Consider the following 18,917-nt stretch of genomic DNA (forward strand, 5'->3'; position numbering starts at 1 on the left):
CATTATATTATCTTGTGCTCTCAACACATTATCCTGATAAATATATGACTTTTAATGTACATTAAGATATTATACAGATTGTATATTATACCATCGAGGCCACGAGACTGAATATCTCAACACACGCGCGCTTTAAGTAGCCGTCCGAACACTTCTGGACAGTGATCGCAGTAGAAACGGCGCGCCGATAGCTCGTGCTCGTCGCTAGGTGGCAGTGTGCTCGTGCTGTCAGTGCGCATGCGCGCGAGGCGAGTGACGATTCTCATCATGGCGTAAGAGTCCGGAGTGTAAACGGTGTTGGGGAGAAATTCAGACACAAAAGAAAAAAAGTTTTACTCGAAACGCAGAGAAGTGACTGTGTTCCCGAGCAGCGTGGGCTCCGCTCACTTCTCCAAGCGAGCACCATGTTTTCAGTGGACATGTCTGGCTCGGCGCGGTAGAGAGGAGCAAAGTTTGGCGGGGTGGAGGAGAGAGTTTGCGCAGGTAAGAACAAACTACCCTACCTTGCTAACCCGCTAAGCTAGCCAACAAAGCGCTCCCAAAGTACGGCTGCAGCAGCCAGGGCAGCCCTGCGCCAGACCAGTGTGCTCCTTAAACGTTGCTCGTCATGTTCCTCTGGCCTTCAGCGGAGGGTCCGCGGGTTGGCTTTCTGTAGCTGCGCTCGCCCGGAGCTCAGGGCTGCTTTATGCGAGTTGTTGGAAGCTCCACCGACCCTGTCCCAGAGAGGACGCGTTAAATCGGGGAGCGAGAAAACCGCGAGCTCGAGCTCCACGCGAAGCGAAGGGTCGTGCTCCCCAGCAGCGGTTGTTTTTCGGGGGTCGAGCTGAGCACGAGATCCTGACAGCAGCAGGAGGAGCAGCAGCAGCAGCAGCAGCAGCAGCAGTGCTGGTCTCTATGGGAAACTTACTGCTAATGCTTAAAATGCAACCAGCGAAACGAGCCCTGACCAGCTCTATAAAGCTAGTGCAGCTTTTCCTCGGACAAATTCTGGAGATCAGCTGTAAAATATTTAGCTAATAATTCTGTAAACCCTTACCGACCAGTCACATATCCTAAAGGTAGTTTTGAGTAGTCATATTTTACTATTCATTTCCAAGAAATCCATCTATATAATGTATGTGTGTCTAGATGGCTGTATATATAAATGTATAGTACTTATTAGTATACTACATATATATATATATCATATATTTCTTATATATATGTGTGTGTGTATGTGTGTATGTATATATATATATATATATATATATATATATATATATATACACACAATATATTACACATGCTATATTCACATTTTATATATACAGCCATTTGCATGTATGTATGTGTAGATGGCTGTGTATATATAAACGTATAGTACTTATTAGTATACTACATATATATTTCTTATATATATAGCTATACATACAATATATTACACGTACTATATTCACATTTTAGTTATACGGCCATCTGCATGTATGTATGTGTAGATGGCTGTGTATATGTAAATATATAGTATAGTATATATTAGTATACTGTGTGTATGTATATGTGTATGTGTGTGTGTTACATATATATATATATACACACAATATATTACACATGCTATATTCACATTTTATATATACAGCCATTTGCATGTATGTATGTGTAGATGGCTGTGTATATATAAACGTATAGTACTTATTAGTATACTACATATATATTTCTTATATATATAGCTATACATACAATATATTACACGTACTATATTCACATTTTAGTTATACGGCCATCTGCATGTATGTATGTGTAGATGGCTGTGTATATGTAAATATATAGTATAGTATATATTAGTATACTGTGTGTATGTATATGTGTATGTGTGTGTGTTACATATATATATATATATATATATATATATATATATATATATATATATATAAATAAATTGTGTGTATGTATGTGTAGATGGCTGTGTATATATAAATGTATAGTATATATTAGTACTCATAATTATTAAATATAAAACTATATAAGTTAGCGCTATATATAAAATATATTACACATACTATATTCACATTTTATATATACAGCCATCTACACGTATGTATGTGTAGACGGCTGTGTATATATAAATGTATAGTATATATTAGTCTAGTATAGTATATATTAGTATGTATGTATGTGTGTGACTATTCACATTTTATATATGCAGCCACCTACACATGTATGTATGTATGTATGGATGGATGGATGTATGTATGTATGTGTAGATGGCTGTATATAAAATGTGGATAATTCAGACTAAATCCACATTATATTAAAGTGTAAATTGGCTTTGCTGTGTGAAATTCAGGAAATTAAAAAAAAAAAAAAAGAAAACACACTTTTCACATTAATCCAGCATCGCCCAAACGCTTGTGTTCAATACCAGCACAAAATGCTGGATCAGATATCAGAGGTAAAGAATCAGTCCAATCTTGTAACAGATCTAACCTGAATCGGCACACGCTCACACTGTGATGTGGTGTCAGCTCTGTGTTTTTTCCTGTGGGCTAGTCGAGTTTTTTGAGTAGTTTGAGCGTGATGGCCTACTTTTAGATTCTCCTCCAGTGAAGAGCTTCAGTTAAAAACAACTCGGCAGGTTTAGAAGACGATGTATGGGACCTGTACGAATCCCCACGCTGAGAATTTTTTTGTGATTGGAATTGGAAAATGAACAGTGATATTGTGCTGTTTCTAGCTTGTACTACTGAAGATGATAAATGAATCAGATAATGGTTTAAAACATTGGTCCTATTGAACCATTTTATAAGTAGAATTTTCTTTGTAAGGGTGATTGATGAATAAAGCTCTACGTTCTGTACGAACAGCATGGACACTAACAACCTTTGTTTGATTAGAAACCGAGATATTGTGGGGTTTTTTCTGTTTGTAGAGCCATATATATATATATATATATATAATTTTCTGCAGCTACTTCTGTACTACAGTAGCACCTTAATATGTCTAGAAATTAATGTTTATTTGAGTATAGATTATACCCTGCCCTCCTCTGGTTCTCAGAAGAGAAACTGTTCAAAAGTGGGATGTGTTGTCCTGATGGATGAGACTGGAGGAAACTCGATTCAGCATAATGTGAGCTGAAGTTATTTACAGGGCCGGGTTTTTTGAAGTTATATTTAAGGGCCGGTTTCCAACCCCGTATTAGGACTAATGCAAAATCAATGGCGATTCACCATTAACACTGCAGTCTGGTCTGAGACCACATCTGATCTAACAGCTACATCTGAGAAACTTTCCAACAAAGTTTCTCAGAACCTAATTACGCTTGCGATTTGCTGAGGCAGGCGCCTTTGCAGTGATGAATTGCTTCGCTGTAGAAAACCCAAAGTGTTTTGGTGTTTGTGTGACAGAACTTCAACTTCTCCTGTGCCTGAATGATTACCGCTGCTGGTGGTGGAACCTGGCTTCCTTTGTAGACAGATGTGGCCAGAGATTGATCGGGAGATTAGATTAAACTGCCTTTGAAGGCCTGCATGTTTATGAGGTACCTCAGATCCTCTTGTACTCATGTTTCTGAGGTGGCTCTTGTACTTGTTTTTGTCATTTATTCAGCCCCCGGAGGTGGATTAGGCCTTGTGTTCAATGCTGTAGCTTACTGATGAAGAAATAATTCTCAAAAAACAGTAAGTGACCTGGTCTGATTGGGAGATGTTTTAGTGGAGATGCTCATTGTCTCTCATCATTTGAGAGGGTGGAGCTTAATGGAGCAGGTATGGGCAGTTGGGTCTACAGGATCTGTATATCCGAAGTAGGTTTTGCGTTTACTGTTCAAAAGTTTCAAATCGCTCTAATAAAATTATAACCTTTCCTTTGGTCCAAATTGTGCTGTTCGATGCCACAGTCGTCTATTGCACAAAACTGACCATGTTCTTATACTGAGGCTCAAACCACACGTTTAGAGGATAAAGCCTAATATCTAAGAGCACAAAGTTGACTGAATGGTCTTAGGAGTGGCTCTCTTAAATACATAAATGCTGTTATGTGGTATTACAGTTATAGTGCCCAAGCCTAGTAATTATTCAGAATGTCTTGTATTTAAGCTAGGGATGCATTGGTCCAGCTTTTTCCAGATCTGATACTGATAAACTGTGCATATCGGTCGATACCCGATACCATTGTTGAAATAATAAACCGTATACCTCACCATGTGGGAAAGACTAAAGGTATCAGGATTGACTTTATAACTTTATAAAGAAAATATAACAAATTACCACATGGGTATAAATGGACTAAATTGCTCTTTATTTGTCACTAAAATAATAAACAGTTGGGCAGGACCTTGACACGGGATTCAAATTCAATTAAAAAGGGGTCAGACTTCTTAAAATGTTAAAATAAATCAAATGTATCAGCTAAAACTGAGAATAAGTAGCTTCACTTTGTCAAATATGCAAACAGTATTCTTTTTTTTAATATTTATTGTAAACAGCTATTCAAACATAATCTAGCAGCTGAACCTGAAAATAAATAAGTAATAAGTAAGGAAATAAGTAACTTTGTCAAACAAACAAGCAGTAATCAGACATTGCAAACATGCAAACAAATTAAAGTGAAAGGATCGGTTCCATGGATCAGCCTAATTATCCAAAACCCGTTCCAGCTAATTTTGTCAATATCGGGACTGATATCCGATCCTAATATCATATCGGTGCATCTCTAATTTTAGCAGTAAAAAGTTAAATATTCATGCTGAAATGAAACTCGTAATAGGGAATTATAAAATGATAAACAAAATGTAAGTTCTGAATGATACTATTATTAAAAATAAATAATAAAATAGCTTTGTAATACTTTGATTAAAATACTTAAACACTTAAACTTGACATGTCAACCATGAGGAAGCTGAATGTTCTGTGTCGTTTTATTTTTAATGATAAATCAACATTTCTGTTGTTAGCTCCCTCACCACTGAACACTTTCCCACACAAGGAATAAAGTGTGGGACATTCCTATTGAGGGCAACTCTGAGAGAGGACTGTTGAACAAGGGTCTCTGCCAATGTTCATTTTCAAGTCTTTCAGAGACTCAGGCCTAATTTACATGAAAAGAAGAAAAAAATCCCACCAGAGTACATCCTCCTTCCAGGCTGCCCATTCATTTCCTCAGTTAAAAAAAAAAAGTCCAGGCCATTGAAAGTGATTTAGCCTAATGTTGACAAGGCCTTATTCAGAGGCAGTAATTCTTAAGGTTCTACTTCTGGGTGGAAAATTCTGCTACACTAGCAGGGATGCACAGTAACACAAAGGGCTCTGGGGTTGAGTGGTACGGATAGCGCTCGGGCAGATTGCAGAACACCCCCAGTACATTGGAAAGCAAGTACGTGCATGGGACCTTTGACTTGCTTAATAAAATGCGGGCTTACCCTTTGAGGTACATAGACTTCGTTAATGTGGATCTTTAATGTAGCGGTAGTGTGAAAATAATGATCTTAAGTGCGGTGGCATTTTCATGTTTTAATAGTTGATTATTTAAATAATTTGTCCAAAACACAGTTGACTTGCACAACTACACTAAACCAATTATATAAAATATTTAAAATGTGCTTAAAAACAAAAAATAAAATGACATTTAAAATGGCTCATAATTTACTAGCATAACTAAGTTACTAACAAAAATAAACATGTATTTATCAAACAGCTTAACTTCTAAGTGATGAGCAAAAGTAAAAACAAATGTTTTAAAAATGTGATAACAAAATTTGGGTGATAAACAAATAAGTAATACTACAAATCTTAATCCTGTAGCATCATTCAACTGCTTTCATATTTTGCTTTCACATTTTATGTATTTATTTATTGGTAACTCAATTCATTTGACTGCAGCTATGGATTCGTTTTAGATCATGAGTTTTTGTTTGTGGTTTTGCTAGACTTCATTGGTTGTGATTGATGGGAGTCTGCTAAAGGAGACTGGCAAGACCTTTAGTAAGTTTATTCAGATTTCTTTAGAGGCACAATGGAGTTCACTGGGTCCACGTTGCTCTTCACAAGATCCATGTATCAGTCAGTCTGTGGTCTGCCAAAGTATTTTGCATCACAGCTACAGAAAAGTCTGAGTATGTTTATTCAAATGTACTGTTCCGGTGTGCACAAAAGATAGAGGTTGTTTGGTGAAGGCCAACTCAACAGTTTAAATAAATGCAAATACAGCTGATTATAAATACATTCTGATGACAGTCCAGTGTCTTTCAAAGCCCTTTGGATTAATGCAGTTAAATGCAGTTACACCAACAGTGTGTGTGTGTGTGCACATGTATCTATATGTATATGTATGGGGTTGGGCGATATGGTAAAAATACTATATATAAACTTTTTTCGTGGTACCCAATATTTATTACGATGCATGTAATCACAGACTAAAAACATCAGTAGCGACAGATTGTTATAACTACTTATAAACTACTATTAATATACTCTTCCGTACTGAATGGAGTGATTTTTATTCAACATCTGCTTCATCTAATTAAACCAGTCTAATCACACTGTTAGTAATGAAACCTGCAGATTTCCTGCAGATGCAACATTTCTGTGCTCTTTGTCCATTAAATCAGGACTGCTTCGTATATAGGAGCACTGTGTAGCTCTGTAATTGCAGACTGTAGTCCATCTGTTTCTGTGCATGCTTTATTAGCCTCTTTTCACCCTGTTCTTTAATGGTCAGGACCCACAGAACCACCCCAGAGCAGGTATTATTATTATTATTATTATTATTATTATTATTTGGGTGGTGGGTCATTCTCAGCACTGCAGTGAGACTGACATGGTGGTGGCGTGTTGGTGTGTGTACAGTCACTGCTGGTACATTAACATTGAAGGCGTTCAGCAGACGCTCTTATCCAGAGTGACTGACAAGTGCTTCACTGTTTACTCAGAAAATACCCTTAGCTAGTTTGTATCAGCTGGGATCCAAAACATGCCTCTAAGCTTAGTTGCTACCATACACAGAAGTCCGTATGGAGACCACAACACTCAACGCTACACTTCACCCAAGTAATCTTGGAAGAGGAGGGTCTTCTGTGTGTGTTTGAAGACAGCGAACGACTCTGCTGTTCAGACACCCGAGGGAAGTTCGTTCCACCACTTCGGTGCAGGACAGAAGCCTGGATACCCTTTGTCTTCTGTGGTTGCCTGGTTGTCTTCTGTGGATCTTAAGGGGTGGCAGGTCAAGCCGAGCCATACTTGAGAAACATTGAAGACAACCCGTGACGCTGCGTTCTGGATCAGTTGCAGGGGCCTGATGGTATGCAAAGGGAGACCAGCCAGAAGAGAAAGGATCACTACTCAATTTGATTTATTATGAGGCTGAGGCTAGTCACGACAGCCTTCAGCTAAACCAGCTCACCGAATAGTGCAGTAGGTTAAAAGAAGTCATTTGGGAGCTGTACAGTTCTTGTGATTTGCTATCTGGTGATGTTCTCAAATTTTGTTGCATCTGAACCGTCTACGTTTTGATCATTCTAAACATTTCCTAATTAGTGCACGGCATCCTGTGCAATACTGTTATTGGAAACCTATAGAGCTGTGCAGAAAACTATTGATTTCCAAAGGGCAGTATATTGACTATTGGGTTTAGGGTTCTTGTAAATGTTATCATGCGTTTCCTACTCCTATAGTTAAGGCTGTATTAGGGCTGTATTGAAGAAAACTGACATTGCAGTACTTTCTTTCTGTGATATTTATTGCATGAATTTTCATCAGAATTCAGTGATCCAACATATGATATTAAGCATTTCACAAGTACGGTCCCACTTGTGGCTTCTAAAATGATGCGGCTTTCAGCTTGAACTGCAGGAACTTATCGTTTCACGTTTCAAGAAGCTCACTCTAGCCATACCATTAAAGGTACCCAGAATGAACTTGTAAAAGGGTTCCAAGATCAGAATAAAATAAATGAACCTGTGTAGATATATACTTTCTCTGAAAGGTATGTCCTGGAAAATGGGAATATTGAGGATTTACCTTTTGCATCACACAGAACAAGCTGACATTGTGGATGCGCACATTGCGACGACTGTGCTGGAACGATATATTGTGCAGGACTAACCATAGTAAAAGGAAGTCTTAACCTAGTAAAATTAATTCTGCAAGTTATTAGTAAGGATGTTCCAGCCCAGTGGAGGTGACTCGGGTTTGGGGCTGATGCTGGCATATTTTAATGGAAGACATTTGCTATTTTAATCCTAGTCCAGTTTAATAGTTTTTTTTATTTTATTATTTATTTTTTTTATTTTAACTATGATGCTCAGAGCGCCATCTTGTGTCGTCAAGGCGCTATTAATGGGCATTATTGCCCAGCAGGCAGCAGTGCAGACGTTCTCAGAAGGAAAATAAGAGAGTGTTGAGCTATTTTACAGTGGAACATGAAAACGAACCATAATATCTGACCCTTTATAAAACGTTCTGTTTTACCAGCGGGAGAACCGCACGCCTTTATCTGTTTTTAAACCAGCACCAAAGAGCTTATTTAGAACCGAGTGGAGGCTAACGCTAATACACTCACATATGCTTTAGAAACCCAGATCTCACACAGCACATTCACCCACTATAAACCAGTTCTTTTACAGCAGTAGACCCACATCAGATATCAGTCCAGCGTAGGTACCACTACACACACAGGAAGTGATTAGACTGCAGTGTTGTAATGGAGCTGGGAGCTGATTGGTCTGGGAGGAGAGTCAGACTGGATTATAGGATATTAATGCTATAAAACAGTGATTTTAGGAAAAGTCTCGACTAAACTAAATCAGTCAGTCCTGGATGTCTGATTATAGAAACTGATTTTACAAATGAAGGGGTTTTACTGAATGGATTAATCAGCAGGATATGTTTAGCTTAACTGTGGGGCTTGATTATTTCTACAAACACAAAGATCAGGTCAGATCGGATGGGTATCGGCTGATTCTCAGTGTGGGGAGAATTGGGTTCGATTGGAGGCAAAGTAGCTAGGGATGCCCCGATCCAAGTTATGTTACTCAGTTCATCTAACAAGCAGAACTATCACTGGCTTTGCCTTATTGATCCGTTTGCTCCATCATATGACCTTCAGGCACTATGACCTGTCACCCCTCTGCCAACCCCCTGCCACCCGCTCCGCTCCCCCCCTCCGTAATTGAGTCGGGCGGGGGAAAGCAGCTGTGCTTTGGGCTGGAAGCAAGCCAGCCAGCATCAGCCACTGCACCACCAGCCTAGGCGAGCGCGCCTTCTGATTGGCTCCCGTCCGTGCCCATGTGACTGGGCTGGCTGGATGCTCTCGTGCAAATGACACAGTTGAAGGGGAGATGGGATGGAGGCTGTCACTGGCATCGACATGGGGTAGGTTTCTCCTTTTACCCGCCTGCTTTTACAGGACGTTTCGGCACGCACAGACGCAGCATCTCAGACCCGCGTCTGTTTTTTAACGGGGATTAGGAGCAGCTCCTGCGGAAGAGGCAGCGGCACATTTTGTGTGAATAGCGAGGCGGTTCCTCTAAGCCTTTTGTTTTGATGGTTGCTTGTTGAGAGAGGCAGACAGGCAGGGTGTGGGGGATGTGCATGGATACACTAATTCTTGCTTCATCATTGAGGGACTGCAAGGGTTTTGCAGAAAATAAAAGGGGGCAGGGGGTTTCTTGAGGGGCTTCAGTAGAGGGGAAAGAAGAAGGTTGTCAGAAGAGCCCAACCACATTTCGGATGGCTTTGGAGCGAAGATGGAAACGTGAGCTTTAATAGCCAAGATGGTGGCAGGGAGAGGGGCTGGTGCTCGGGTCTCCACCAATTTACCAGCGATGCTCTAACAAAGCAGATGTGTCATGATTTGGGGGGGGGATGCAGTCCAATTCTGTTAGGCATTATCCTTGAAATACAGTCGGGCTTTTTGATGGCGTTCTCTCCAGGACTAATTGTGCCAGAGCAGAGCAGGGCTTAGAGAGAGTAAGCAGTTGCCCACTGCCTTTGTGGACTGAAGGGAAGGGCAGCTGACTGCAGGGTTTTTTAGGATCTGGCTTGCCATAGGAGGAGCGGCTGTACTCCTGCGTGCTCATACACGGCGCTTGCACCTTCGATGTCCAGCAAGACTACCAAAAACGAGCCTTCCAACAAAATGGACTCCAGTTGCAGGTTACCTGTGTTGATCATTTGGGCTGACGTTGAGCGTTGAAACTCCCGTTAACCTGACTTGAAGATGAATATTGTACACCCCATGAAATATTCATGAGGTACTGCTAATCCTCTTCGCCTTGGTGCCTTTTTTTTCTTTTCTTTTTTTTTTTGATGGTTTGACGCTCCCCTTGCTCCCCTACACCTTTTGTTGCAGCGTCGACCATTTTAGTTGATTTGCTTTGCCCTGGCTTGTTGAGGAAATGTGATTTTCTAGACTGTATTGCAGTACACAGTGTTTCATCATGCAGTTTGTGTCCCTGCTGCGGACCGTTTATACCCCTATTGACCGTTTATTCACCGAATGTGTGTCAGCAGATATGTGTCAGCAGATTTCTGTGGCACTTGGCTGCTTCAGCCTGTGTGATCAGCCCAAGCCATTTGCAGAGTGCTGCCATCAGTTGCAGTAACGCATAGATTGCCATATAGGATTAATTGCTGATCTGATTATCATGATAGGAGGAGACTGGTGTAATTTCGTGGAGATAATGGCAGATGATATTCGTGATTTGATGACATTGTGTCTCTGTAATGCAGGTAGTTCAGAAGGTGCAATGTCAGACCTGCTTGTGTAGAACGTCTAGCTCGGTTCTGAAAGCTCATGATATACGACAGACCATGCTGTGGGCTTATGAGCGTGGTGTGGTTCTTCACAAATCTTGCAATAGCCATTTTGAACTGCTATCTTGGTGCTGCCTTGTTCTTCATGGTGGGAAAGATTGCTAGTCAGCCATAACTAGTGTGATGTAACTGTGATGAAGGCACACTCCTAAAAATGAAGGTTTTTTTGGGGGGGGGGTTTGAGCGGTGCCATAGAAGAACCTCTGTTGTTACCACATAGAACCTTGTTTGTACTGAAGATGTTCAAGTGAAAGACCTTTTTTGAAAGGTTCTTCACATTTCTCCAAATCTGCATACAAACCTGGTTCTTAATGGAACCAAAAGTAGTTATTTTATGGCAAGAACCATTTGAAGCCCCTTTGTTCATAAGAGTTTGGGGCTAATTTATATACAAGTGTGATAGTTCTACCTGAACCTATTCCTTTCAGGTTTCTTACTGTTTCCAAAATAAAGGTTATGCTTCTATAATTCACATTAGAGATGTGCATCCGAACTAATTCATATTCGTAAGAACCTGAATCGAATGCTAATGAACATGCTTTCATTTAAATCTGACTGAAGTTTGACTGAAATTTTAGGTGAAAAAAATATTAGGTGATCAAAATAGTGTTTGGTGGCTGCAATATTCAGTAGCACATGGAAATGGCAGCACACACAGGGATTCATTAATATATATTTTTTAGAAATATTGAAGAAAAGACTGAGAAAATGTGGTATTTTCTCATCTTGGAGTATTGTAGATGACTTCTTCAGAGGGGTCCTGATCTAATAGAGATAACCAGTACACTGGGTGCTGGGTAAGAGCTTGTTTTCTCTATTCTCAATGGATGTGTTACTTTGTCTTATAAGTTAACTGGTAATGAATAGAGTCTAGTACTTGCCAGTTTTTAATTTAGATTAATAATCTGTCTGGTGACCATTCTTGTTCATACACTGTTAGCAAAGTGTGAGAATTATTGGCAGACGTTCCTTTAATTACACGTGGGTCAACATGGTCACGTTACACGAATAGCAGTATCTGTATTTGTTCTCAAATACTTGACTGTCCGTACACATCTATAATTCATAGCTGCTTCATCATACCAGTTTAGTGCAGTAACTCACAATAATAAACCGACACTAATAAAGTTTTATGGTGTGTCGAATTGACTACTTCTCCGAAAATCTCAAAATATTCAAAATATAAAACTTTACACGTCCAGAGTCCTCCAAGTCGCCCTTGTGTCCTTATTCACGGAAATGGCTTTCAAAAAGGCATCTGGGGCTGAGTAAAATGAGTGCGAAGGTGGAGGGGCTTACAGTGTGCTACATCGAACCTATTAAACTCTAGGTTAAATATTTAAGTTATTAATCCTAAAGCAAAAACAGTTGTGCAGTCACTTAGTTTACCATTTTGTGGAATACCCCATGGTTCAATTTTGGGGCCTATGATAAGGGATTAAGGGTTAGGCAAGGCTTGTTAAAAAATGGATTTGGAGGGTTTGTGATTTTTGGGGTGTATTTTTGTGTATTTAGGGTATTGAACCTGACAGTATGTACCCCTAGTGCTCATATGTAAGCTGTTGTCATGGTGTAACTGAAGGCCATGTTTTAAAGAGATACGGAAATTGAATGTTCAGATTTGAATATTGTGTATTGTTGCAAAACTTCCTTGACCTCTTGACATCATTCATTTTCGTGGTGAAATACAGAAGATGTAAACTGTTCCGCTATGGATTTTTTCAGGTATTAATTTCTCTCTAGATATATCCTGTTTATAAAGGTGAAAAGGCCACATATGAATATCGACTCAGCTATATGGTACAAAGCTGTATCACAATGTTGAACTAAATTTTCACGATGCACAACATTAATCCTGATGCATGCAATCACAGACTAAATATATTGCATATAATATATTGTATCTAATATATTGTCACTTATTCAGGCAGCTCTTTACAATCGAATAAGCGAGCCGGTCATGTTCCGATCTTGAAAAAATGCACAATAGCCACCTGACTGGGCCGAACAAGTACAAGGTAGCTTTTGAGGATTAAAGGGTGAATTATAATGGAAAGAATGACTAGTATGTGGAGTGAAAGAGGGAGGACGAGTTAAAGCAAGTGTGTGGTCAAACTGTGGACAACTATGTAATTTTGAACCCCCAACCTCAGCTGCTTCTGTGGTTTCCTGCAGACATCATAAGCCAGCTTTCCGTTCCTATTATCCTGATATTTTCCAAATGCTCCATGATCTTTAAGAATGTAGTAATTAATTATTTTATTTTATTTTATTTATTTTTTACATGCATGTAAACTTCACTGTACAATGAACAATATTGGCACCATTTCTAATTCCAAGTGTGAGGGGGAGAGAGTATTGAGCTGAGGACCAGTGGAACGGTGTTCTCTGGAATGATGGTGCTCCATCCAGTGCTTTTGGGATAATCCACCATCCTGACCTTACTAGCTCTCTTGCTGCTGAATGCAATCAAAGCCTCACAGCAATGCTCCAAACTCTTCTTTTTAATACTTTTGATTTTGGGAGAAATTCTGAATAAATGGGCGTCCCAATTCTTATATTTTTGCCCATGCCAGAAACACCATGTAAAGGAATACACCCTTCACCACATCTCTATTACTCTGGAGTTCTGTCTTTACTTTTCAAGTCAGAAATGAAACTGTAGCAGAAGGACGACAAACATTGCATTCCCATCCAGTGAGAGTCCATCCACACAGAGTTTCACGTTAGTAGTCCTAAAGAACATCCGTTTAGAGTGTATTCGTTAGCAGCACATCTTACCTAAATTGTGTGGCTGTATTATTTAATGGAAACACAAAGATTAGATCAGATTGGATGGGAATCAGCTGATACTCAGTGGGTCTGTTTACACCTGCATTCAGTTTCTGCAAAGTATCTGGATCTACTTTTGAATCTGGATCTACCGGATTCAGTTTACATTTGTCATGTGTGAAAATGTGTGTCCAGAGATGCCGGACTGAATCCGATCACAGAAAATGTGTTCTGTTTACACTGTTTAACAGCTCTCAATGTGATTTAGATCGTAATCCGATCACAGTACATTTTGGAGGTGTTTACACCTGGCTTTTCATGCGTACAGACGAAATCCGAATCTGATCCGATCACCCAAAAACGCATGATAATGCCAGGTGTAAAGGTGAGGTGCTTTGACCGGATTGGATACTTGCGTACCCCCACCCCACCCCCTGGTGAAACGAGACTCGCACTTGCAGTTGGCCGTTTTACTGCGTCCAGTGCTGCGTCCTGTAGATGTCGTCTGACAATTGTGACTGTAAGTAGGAAGCAGTGCATTGCTGTTTGTCCCAGTGCTGATCATTATAGTCATTTAGGTGGGATTAATTCCTATAACCACATAGCCCATTATTCGACATGGACTTTTTCCAAACCTATTTGTCAGAGTTCCAGAGCAGGTGCGGAGACAGCACTGTAGCAGCAAGGTAAATGTGTAAGCCCCTGTAAAGCTCCATAAGCCTTGAGAAACACAGCAGTTGCTCTAATAGGAAGCAGGCCAGGACTCGAGCTGATGTTTAACACGTCTCTCGTAATTTAGTGACAACGGAGCGCTAGATGTTTTCCCAGCTTCCGCACCACAGCAGGGCTAAAAATACCAAGACTTCAGCCGTGCCCAAACGGCTCGTTATGGAAGCCAGTCCTGGCTACTTTTGCGCTCTGGATTTATGTCTCTTTCCATTGTGATTTTGCCTGCGAGATCGCTGCTGTTAGTGGAGCTTAGTGTGCCGAGTGGGTGGAAATGGCCAGGGGGCAGTCCACTCCACAGCCTGCACAAACGTGAGTCACGTGCGTGATTACAGCTCATCTCTCCTGACTCTCATTAACTGTCATTGATTTGCTGAGGGGTAGAGGGGGTTATTGTGTGAGGCCTGTAGGCTGTGTAAAGGCCTGGGTAACATACAGGGGCTGCAATAATGTGTAGTTACGGTGCTGATCTGTAATCTTGGGCAGACAATAAGACCTATTGCGACTAAGGCTGGACACTATGCCTACTGATGGCATTGAATGTTTATACCAGGGATGGGCACCGAGGGCTGGAGTCCAGCAGAGAACTGATTTCCCTGCTCTGCTAAACCTGGCTATTAACAGGTGAGTTGAATCAGGTGGGCTTGAGCAGGAAAACCAGGAATTTCCCACCCCTATTTTAGACAATAATAACTCAAGCAGACCTCATGGTTTTGGGTCTGTAGTCCTCTTACTAAGCTAAGCTTTGCTTAACTAGCTCTGCTGCAGCTCCTGCGAGTATCGGACAGCCCAGTGCAGCTGCTGTTGGCCAACTGCTGAGTGTTGGGAGTATTAGAAAGGTGAGATGACACTGCTGTGTTTGTAGGCTTAAATATGTTAGCTTGCAGGTTAAACACCATGGTTCAGAGCGTGTTCCAGCTAACTGAGGCTCAAATCGAACAGGTTTAGAGGGTAAAGTCTTATATCTGAGAGCACTGAGAATGGGAAATTACCTTTATTATTATATTATTATTATTATTATTATTATTATGGTCACATACAGACATTTCACACATCAGACATGTTGTAATTTTATATTATTGTCAGCATTTTAAAATACTGCGATAATAGTCATGCCCTAGGCTTACTGTAATATGAAAATGTGTAATATCTGTGGTTTTAGGGCTTGGACTTTGTTTCTGCCCTTGGGGAGAGACACTCCTATTATACCATGTTGAATCCGAGAGGAGGTTAATGTACATGTTATAGAGATTATAAAAGTTATTGCACATCAGTTGTTGACTAGCCGTGTTCAGAGTGTGTGCCACAGTACAGAGCATTTTAAAGGAACTTTGAGAATGTAAAGAGATTTTACTGCAGTGTTTTAAAGGAGCTGGGAGCTGAATGGTCAGGGAGGTCGGTCATACTGGATTGTAAAATATTAAACTATGGAATTGCCAAAAGGTCCCGAAGGTCTCACTATATTAAGAAATATTAAGAATAAAGGGATTTTCCCTTCAAAAGTAAATATAATAAACTGTACCCAGAACTACATGGCCATAGGTAAGAGAAGTTGGCGTTTGACGAATAGGGCCTCAGTGGCTCTTTTAAACCTCTTCCTTTATAAATTATGGTAGCTTGACGTGATGCAGAATATTAGTAATTAGCCACCCCACAAGGTTTGATCTGACGATAGCATATTACACACCATCTCACAAGCCTTTTACTGAGCTAACATCACATCACACCACACAGTGGAGCATGGGCTTTTTAGCCTAGTTTGCATCAGTAACTGTTTACTTGCTCTGGTTACCCAGTCCGTTTTCTGCTGGTACTGATACTTAAATGCCATCTCTGATCATCTAATGAAGCAAGTAGTTGAAATTCAAGCCTTTGCTGCTGATATGGGGTCAAGGAACCATTTTAGCAAAAGTGCCTTAAAAGGAGAAGCTCACTTTCGCTCTCAGACTTGCCTGTACCTGCCATTGTTGATGTTTGTCATGTAATTCCTCCAAGTAGGTCTGCAGTTCAACCATGTGCAACCTGATTGGCTCCCTTGCTAGCTTTATGCTAACCCTGTTTGCTGCCTGCTTGTTGGGGATGTGTCTTTTTAGCCAAGAAATGACAAACCAGTCCAAATCCAATACCCAGTGCTCATCAGGAGAGTGGGTTGTGCTTTATTGCAGGGGGCGTTTGTATTATAGTGTTCTCACTCAGCTCGGCTTGTGAACGTTTCTTAAAGGCACATATGTTTCACCCTCCTGCTCCATTAGCTCCCTCCGTTTCCCTGGTTTCTCCTTTTTACTGCCGAATCACTCCGTTCTGCTGTCAGGGGAGCAGTCGAGCGTTTTACTCAGGCCAAAAAGTCATTAAATTAAACCTGATTAACCGCCTTAACCAGCTGCTTAAGAGTCTGTTGCCTTTGCCGTGCAGGTCAAGAGGTAGTCCAAGATGGCTGCAGCATCTTATGATCAGCTGCTGAAGCAAGTGGAGGCCCTGAAGATGGAGAACTCCAACCTGAGACAGGAGCTTGAGGACAACTCGAACCACCTCACCAAACTGGAGACGGAGGCCTCTAATATGAAGGTGCGTTTTTAAATTTTAAAAGCTAATCGCAGCTCTAGACCACCTGGAAACCAAAACCTTTAAAAATAAGATCGGATTTATATATAATGACATCATTTATTAGTGCGTAATTAATTCTCATGTAAAATGTATTTGTGCTAATTTACGGATTTTTTAAAATAAAAGTAACCCCCCTCCTTTCAATCGGTTGGTCTCCCACCCTCTCACTACTAGAGCTGTGCATTGACAAGATTCTGGTGATACAGTTTGTCACGATGCAGGAATTCAAATTCAGAATATCACAATACCTTAAGCAGTGCCATATACTGCAGTATTGTTTTTATTATTATTATTTAAAACATTTTTTTTTTTTTTTTTTTTTTTTTTATATGTATCACTGGTTTGAATCCCTGGTCATGCTGTTTGCCATTAGCAGCCATTAGGAATCAGATGGAGCACGGTTGACCTTGCTGGGCTTTCCTTTCCGAGCCCACTGGCTGCCTAGTGATTCTGCATCGGCAGCATGTCAAAAAAAAGGGTAGTGGCTGGCTTTGTGAAGAGGAGACGTGCTAGTCTTCACCCTCCTAGTGTTGGGGGCACTGCTAGCGGTGGGAGTTTTTTAACTTGAATGGGGATTGGGGGATTGGCCTTCCAAATTGGGTAGAAAATTGGATAAAATGTAAAAAATGATAAAATAAATTAAAAAAAATGAACTAAATGCATCATCTGATAAAATGGCAAGTTTTCCTTTACTCTGATTTAATGCATAACAAAATACTGCAAATGTGTAGCCATTTCAAAAGTGCCTTCAGCCTCATTTCCACTGTAGTTTAGGCCTTTTCTGAGTCCATTGATGGACTTTTCTTGTGCGCATGCATTATGTAGGGACAACAGGAATGCCTGAGTTTCTGTATATTACAGTGCAATATGTAATATCTGTATTATTATTAAAACACAACTTGGTTTTGCCACTACTAGAAATGACATTTTCAGAGTTTCATCTAAAGAAATTTCCAAGGAAGCTCAGTCCTCCTATGCACCTCCTTTTAATGTTTTCCACCCGGTCCTTCACGGCAAACCATCACTCCGGATCCGTACTTTCCACCTGAATGCTCTTTCTTTCTGCCGAACCCTGGAACCCAAGGGCTCTGTTCAGCTCTCAGGGAGCTTCTGATGCGGAAGAGTCAGCCTGCTAGGTGGGAAGCGAGTCGTTTGGATGTGACTTGGCAGCCTTCCGCTAGGGGAGGAGGGGATGTGACAGAAAGTGGTTGTTCTGGGCTGAATGCACAGAGACATTTGGAGCTCTCTGTTAAAAAGATTATTGCAGGTTCCCAAAGGCGCCGATCTGAAGGGAGTCTGTCACTTTGGATTCATATGACGCTTATTCCGTAATCGCATTTTCAGATTAGATTGGACTGTTCTATCGGGCAGTGTTTGATCAGTTCCCTTCAATAGAGTGCTGCTGGACCTCGTTCTGGGTGATGCTACGCTCAAGAATGACGGGCGACGTGGATTAGTGGCGTTTTTATGGAAGTGCATTTGGTGTTGCTAAGGGGGAGGCTTTGAAGCGGAAGCAGATTTCCGCTCTACGTCTTCATTCGCTGTTTGCTCCTTAAGAGGAGAGGGAGCCTTTTTGGTTGGTGCGGCAGTTGTCAGAGAAGAGTGAAAATAACAGACTTGCTAAGAATCGAGGCATCTGTTGTCAGGTCAGGCAGATTAAGTAACCTAGATATTGTATACTGAAAATAAGCATCAGGCAGTCTGTGGCATATGGTGGGTGAATCATAGTCATAGTCATGTTTGCTTGTCGTGTTTGATGGAGAGCTCAGTAGATGACGTTCCTCCATATCAGTAAGCATCTCTCATTTAGCATTGCATTTATAGACCATTGAGTTCGTAGTCATGACTTGGTGTCTTGCGGGGGTTCTTCCCTATGCTTATTTTTTTTTCCCCTGCCCAGTGATCTTGGAGTCTTCATTCTTTTCAAATGTTCTTCATGCTTTTAGGTTTCTCTGAGTCTTGATTCCGAGTTCTTGATCATGAGTTCTTCCTCATAAGTTTTTGGTTCGTTTAGGGGTTCTTCTCCTT

At 40.7% G+C, this 18,917-nt stretch overlaps 1 protein-coding gene across 2 annotated transcripts in view; it reads left to right on the plus strand.

The window, feature by feature from the left end:
- The first annotated feature begins 282 nt into the window (after positions 1–282).
- apc (APC regulator of WNT signaling pathway) overlaps positions 283–18,917 on the plus strand; it is a 44,261-nt gene continuing 25,626 nt past the window's right edge. The window contains exons 1-2 of one of the 2 annotated variants that reach the window (XM_072659699.1): positions 283–483; positions 16,698–16,850. In XM_072659699.1, coding sequence (XP_072515800.1) covers positions 16,716–16,850 — 135 coding nt within the window. In that variant the 5' untranslated portion in view covers positions 283–483; positions 16,698–16,715. Of the gene's footprint in view, positions 484–9,262; positions 9,345–16,697; positions 16,851–18,917 lie in introns of those variants that run through there. The other variant, XM_072659698.1, reaches the window with a different exon arrangement.

The sequence above is a fragment of the Salminus brasiliensis genome, chromosome 16 (genome assembly GCF_030463535.1).
Source record: "Salminus brasiliensis chromosome 16, fSalBra1.hap2, whole genome shotgun sequence".
Taxonomy (NCBI): Eukaryota; Metazoa; Chordata; class Actinopteri; order Characiformes; family Bryconidae; genus Salminus; species Salminus brasiliensis.